The sequence below is a fragment of the Hemicordylus capensis genome, chromosome 4, assembly GCF_027244095.1.
Source record: "Hemicordylus capensis ecotype Gifberg chromosome 4, rHemCap1.1.pri, whole genome shotgun sequence".
Lineage (NCBI taxonomy): Eukaryota > Metazoa > Chordata > Lepidosauria > Squamata > Cordylidae > Hemicordylus > Hemicordylus capensis.
The window spans coordinates 12,853,259-12,859,258 of NC_069660.1; the positions used below are offsets into that span (position 1 = coordinate 12,853,259).

General features: G+C 44.4%; 1 protein-coding gene across 1 annotated transcript in view; it reads right to left on the reverse strand.

Moving 5' to 3' along the window:
- COL9A3 (collagen type IX alpha 3 chain) overlaps nt 1-5,169 on the reverse strand; it is an 86,515-nt gene extending 81,346 nt beyond the window's left edge. Inside the window, exons 1-2 of the mRNA XM_053247042.1 lie at nt 4,770-5,169; nt 2,569-2,637 (exon numbers count right to left, since the gene is read on the reverse strand). Coding sequence (XP_053103017.1) covers nt 2,569-2,637; nt 4,770-4,835 — 135 coding nt within the window. The 5' untranslated portion in view covers nt 4,836-5,169. The remainder of the gene's footprint in view (nt 1-2,568; nt 2,638-4,769) is intronic.
- Between the last annotated feature and the right edge of the window lie 831 nt (nt 5,170-6,000).

A 6,000-nucleotide genomic window follows, 5' to 3' on the forward strand; every position in this document is an offset into this window, starting at 1 on the left:
CCACACAGAACTTGGCAGTGTTAAATGTGAAGGCCAGGTCTCCATCTGAGAACAGCAACCGGGTGTAGACATGGTTTGGGTGGCCAGGGTACTTGCAAAGCAGTGGAAATATAAGCTTGGCTCGAATGTCTCTGTAAAAGGGGCAAAAGAAGAGTTCATGTTCTGTGGTTTCTACCTCCCCCATGTCACAGGGACAAATGTCTCTCTGCAATTGGGATCTTTCTGTATTTGCCTTCCAACACAGCAGAGGGAAGGGCATGACAACAAGCAAGGGTAAAAGCCCTTCTGTGTAAAGACTAATACTAAATATAGGTAAAGACTAATACTAAAACATTTAAATCCTAAAATCACAACACAAAACCAAAACACAACCAGTGCAAAATACACTCAAGAAAACTTCACCATGAATCCCAGCAAGAAGAATGCCAGCAAGAGAACACTTTCTGGAACAACCACATTTTAACTAGATGTTGGGAAGTCAGCAGAGATTTTGTCTGCTGCAAAATGGCATAACGTTCCATAATATGAACACTACCTTAGATAAATTGTGGCTCCGTGCCCTTGTTGTTTTATAAGAGATGGGAGGTGGGATACTGCCATCCACCTTGGGCTTACAGTTACTGTAGGTCTCAGGATTCAGGCCTGGACACTGCAGTGAACATTAGGGACGCTCACTTAAAAACCGGTCCGGTGGGATGGCAGTGTACCTCCCTGCTGCCCCGTCCACTCCTTGGACCGGAAGTAAACCATGTGCATGCGCACGACATGCTACTTCCAGTCACTTCCAGTTTGGAGGCAGGGAGGTACACTGCTGCCCTACCGGACTGGTTTTTAAGTGAGCGCTGGCAGGGGAAATGCGGCCAGGCCAGGTGGGGGGGGGGAGTGCACCATCCACTGCCTTAAAGTTATCCCCCCCCCGCCCAGTCTGAACCTCCCAAACTGCCGGATGTTTGAACCTGTTTGGAGACCCGTAAAAGGGCCTCCGAACAAGTTCGTGCACATCCCTAGTGAACATATGTACTTGGAAATAGTTCCCATGCACCCCAGCATCAATGGATGCTCTATGAAAACTTATTACAGTGCTGACAAAGGGAATCACAGGAACTGTATTTCCCCATGCTTGCCAGAACACTTGGTCACTGCCATGCATGCCTGTGATAATGTCCAGGCCCGAATCTTGAGGCCAATGCTTGCTGCATGCCCTCCCTTCCTGTTCCCTCATTTTGGTAGGTGTGGGGAAAGGGGATGCGATTACAACTCTTTATTGAACCCAGTTTCCCCTTCATTCTGGTTTTTCTCAAGCTATCCCTACATCACAGCTCATCAAACATGATGCCTTATAACAAGATCCTCTCCACAAATTCAGAGCTTTTATATACTTGCCCATCGTATTCGTGGCCTCCTCATTTTTACTCGATATATAGGAAATCCAAGCTCGATGCTGCCCAGTCACAAAGGTTCACTTTCCAGGGCCCCCAGCAGGACCATTTTGTCCTGGGCCTGAATTCTAGAGAGGTTTGGTTCTGATTCAAAGTAGACTTATTTGTTTTTATTTATTTATTGTCCAATTTTATACCGCCTTTCATAATGCTTCTCAAGGCAGTTTACAAAAGTTAAACTACAATAACATTCCATAAAAGTTACATTTAAAACCTTAAAATCAATTAAACATTAAAACCATAAAATGCCAATAAACAATTAAAAAGAACTGAAGCAAGAACACCAAGAGACTTGGCAGCCTCCAGGAGGTAAAAGCCCGAGTAAATAAAAAGGCCTTTAGTTCTTTTTTTAAAAAAAGCAATCATAGAGCAAACGTTCATTGGGAGAGCAGTGAGAACCTGTGGTTGACCCATGAATTTGGTGTCCAAATACCCTTTGTTACCCAGCATAACTACGTTACTGAACCAGAGTCCTTGACTGAGAGCTCACCTGGAACCTGCTACCTGTTTGCCAGATGACTTTTATTCCAGGCCCATCCAAGCCCAGCTCTGACTGCAGCTATCCCTGGAGATCTCCCTCCCTCGCTCCCCACATATTTTTCACATTATCAACCCATTAAAACTTCCAGGAGGTTCAAGAATCACTGGAGATGCCAGTTCCTAGACACTCCAGGTCAGTCCTGGAGTCCCAATCCAAGCCTTGTTCAAGGCTCGGGAAGTCCTCAGCTAAGCCAAAAAATGACACTGAAAAGTGTAACAAAATACTTTCAAGTGAACAAGTTTTAAGATAACAGAATATGGCCCTGACAGATCACGACTTCATTCATGGGTATCAGAACACAAACTCTCAAAATTCCTTATGGCATGTAGGCTAAAAACGGAGTCAAGTTTGAGTGTGCCTTCTGTAAACCATAATTGGCTCCATACTGAAAGGATCATGAAGGGAAACTGAATAAGCCAAGTTCTATATCATAATATCATAGTTCCTGGGTTCCCCACACCGAGCTGGAGGTTGGGCCTTCTTTCTACAAGTGTCAATCATTCTAGCCATCCTATTAAATTATCCCAACCAATGCTCCACCCCTCTCAACTCCTGGCTTAGGCCAAAACTGGGCTGCCTAGTACTTACATCTATGCCATCCTTGCCAGACGATCCTGGGGGGCCTCGCGGTCCAGGAGGGCCTCGTGGTCCTGGTCTCTGGAAAGCATGGGAGAAGAAAAGTAAAGAAATATACAAAGATAGACCCAACATTTCACAGACAAATAGGGACTTTCAAGTCTCTCTCTTTCTAAGCTGAGCTCCAAGAGAACCCTAGATCCAGAGGAGATTTACTGAAGATACTAGGGAGTGCTCAGATTCTAAGGAAACCCACCTCCAGTCTTTTTTGGGCCCTGTTTCTTCATTTTGGGTTTCCCCCCCAAGCTATCCCTATATAACAACTCATTTGGGAAATATACACTTCTAATAAGCTGATATGCCATATAACAAGATTGCCTCCCCAAAGCCAGACCTCTCACTGAGTGTCCTCCCCTCTGCCTTTTGCTACAGAAATAGGAAAAAACCATGCCACATACTGCCCAACCAGCTAGAACATACCACTCTTCCTCAGAGAAGCTGGAGCTGATATAATGGGGGTACCTCCGTTTCATCCTAGCTACAACTGCCATTAGACATCGGCTAAATAGACAATCACTTATCCTGAATCACCAGTTGAGCTTTATAGCTGAGCTGGGATTTGAACTTCAGGCTCCCCCACTGGAAGCAAAACTTGCAATCCACTATGCCGGGGGTTCCCAACTTTGGGTCCCTATATGTGGTTGGACTACAACTCCTTATCATGCCTAGCCACAATGGCCTTTGGGGACCCAAGGCTGGCAACCACTGTACTACTTGAATACCATCTTTAAAAAATATCATTATTACCTGTCTGTCCACATACTTTCAGACAGATGTGTGGTGTGTGGTTCTGCAGCTACAAGGACTTCTAACCCCATTTCTGCCCCCTACCCCCACAATGAGATGTCTCTGCTTTCTAAAACAAAACAGAAACATGCAGTGCAGAAGTGTAGTACTCTTAAATCCCAGTTATCTTAACTGCACATTTTGAATTGCCTCTGAGTTGTGCTGTTTTACAGACTACAAATCACCTTCTAATAGTGAAGAGGGGAAGGAAAGGGGGGAGGCACAGCTAAAGTTACAATAATGTGCTAAGTGTCCTCTTTTAGAAGACCAAGGAGTAGAAGAAAGTGAGGTACGTGGTTAATTTCCTATGAGGAATGTCGAGGCAAACTTCTAGGTGGATGGAACAGCTCTGTGAATGCATGCTGTGTTTGGGTTTTCTGCTTTAAGGGGGGAAAATGCTATAAATGTTTTTCTATGTGGAAAAAGGCCCCAGAGGATAACTTGCAGCAGGGCTGCAGGCAACAAAGGTTTCATTGTACAGCAAGGTTTGCTGAAGACCGTTGAGGAGCGACTTCAGATTCCTGAACCTGGCTGCAGAAAACGTCTCCCTTTAGTAACATGAAAGACAATCATTACAATCTTTCCAGTATTCACTCATTAATACTCCTTGCAGGGGTGCTTGTTAGGAATAGAACTAATCCTCACTGGCTGCATGGTTTAAGATTGTTTCCTCTTACATTTGAGTTCAAAGTGAAATGAACCAACTAATGGGAAAGGGAGGGGGGACCTAAACCCACACCTCTGAAGAGACTGAGTATAGGGAACAGTGAGGTTTTTGTTCAGTGCAAGCCCTAATGCTGTCACATTAAAGAAAACAGTCTCTTCCAAGTCAACCTTTTTGCTTCTTATTTCATAGCAAAAAGAAGACCTGAAGAGAGAAAATTGGGTTGTGAAGGTTTTCAGTGGATGCAGCTGTTTTGTGACATTGAACTGCCACTCTAAAGACCTACATAAGAGTAACCCAGCAAAACTACCATTGTCTAGCTGCATATTCATAACCACTGAAATACTTAGGCTCATCACCCTGTTCATAAGCATCAGCTGAGGGAACAAGCCCTCCCTTTAACTAACCTGATTTTTGTACAAAGAGGGAAATAATGCAGATTTTAAGGCTTCTGTGCTTACTGCCTGATCCTTTCCATGTTTGCACAGAAGGAAGCCCTGTTGATTTAAATAGGATTGACTCCCAGATAATTGTGCATAAGACCGTAGTTTTAAGTACCCATATTCATAAGTGTTAAAAGCAATACTTTTTTTTTTGCAAGATGAAGCTGTTAATTCCAGAAGATGAAGCTGTTGCAAACCAGTGCACAGTGCTGCAGAGGTAAAAGCTCTCAAGAAAGAAAGAAAGAAAGAAAGAAACTTACCTGAGCTGAGGATGAGGCCAAAAGTTGAAAAAGAAAAAGTATTCCAAGAGCTGAGAATCCAGCCATAGCTGCCACAAATGAATTATTTTGAGCTCTGAAAGAAAGCTAAATGATTCCTTCCTTCTTTCCTCCTTTTAGTTCCAACAATGCTGTCTTCCACTCCTAAACGAGTCCCCTCCACCTCCGGAGAAACCTGTGTCTCCCAGTAAGAGGGGGAGAGGTGCACCAGCAAGTAGGCATGGGGGCTGAACTTGCATTGAGGAACACACTAGGTTACTGAGAAAGGGGAGGACAGGAGGAGGAGGAGGAGGAGGTGGTGGTTAAAAGGGGTTGGATACTGCCAAGTGTAGCAGAGTCAGTCACGAAAGCCGGCATACATTTACAGCTCAAGAAAAGCAGCCTGCTCTGCTCCGGTGAGAGGCCAGTGTCGAAGGGAGGCCCACGCACAGGAGAAAATTGGTTTGCTTTGCTTGAATTGGGGCTTGTTGGCACAGTATCGTTTGATGGTTGAAAAACCTGTCAGTTTAACACCAGAGTGAAGACTATCGCATTTGGTTCAAGATCCACAAAGCCAGGAAATTGGAAGCTATGGCTGATAACAGATGTGCCATGTGATCAGTAATGTTGTTGTGCAATGTCACCAGTTGTGCTTGCTTACAACTTACCCTCCATGTATCCACATTACATAAGAACAGCCCTGCTGATCAGGCCCAAGGCCAATCTAGTCCAGCATCATTTCACACTGTGGCCCACCAGATGCCTCTGGGGAGCCCACAGGCAAGGGGTATGTGCATGTCCTCTCTCCTGCTGTTGCTCCCATGCAACTGGTATTGAAACTGGATTTAGACCTCCAAATAAATGGAGAGCAACTGGTATTGACTGCAAAACCATCAGATTCCCATGGAATCTGATGGGGATTTACAAAGTGTAGCTGCGACAGTTCATGGCACTTACTGCATGATGGTTCTCCAAAAGTATTTGCTGAAATATTTGCCGAGTATTGAGTATTTGCCATTTTTGTCTTTGGTCTTTGGGGCCTAAATCAAGATGGGGAGGATGGAGTGCCTGGCACCAGCAAAGATACCCCATCTTGTCCATACAGAGGGCACTTTGAAACTGCCCACATTTGTGAGTCACACATGCTAAGTTTTGAGTTATTAGCTCAATAGATGTCATATTTATAAGCAATACAATTTTGAAGCTTATAAAAAGGTAGAACCTTTTTTTGGCT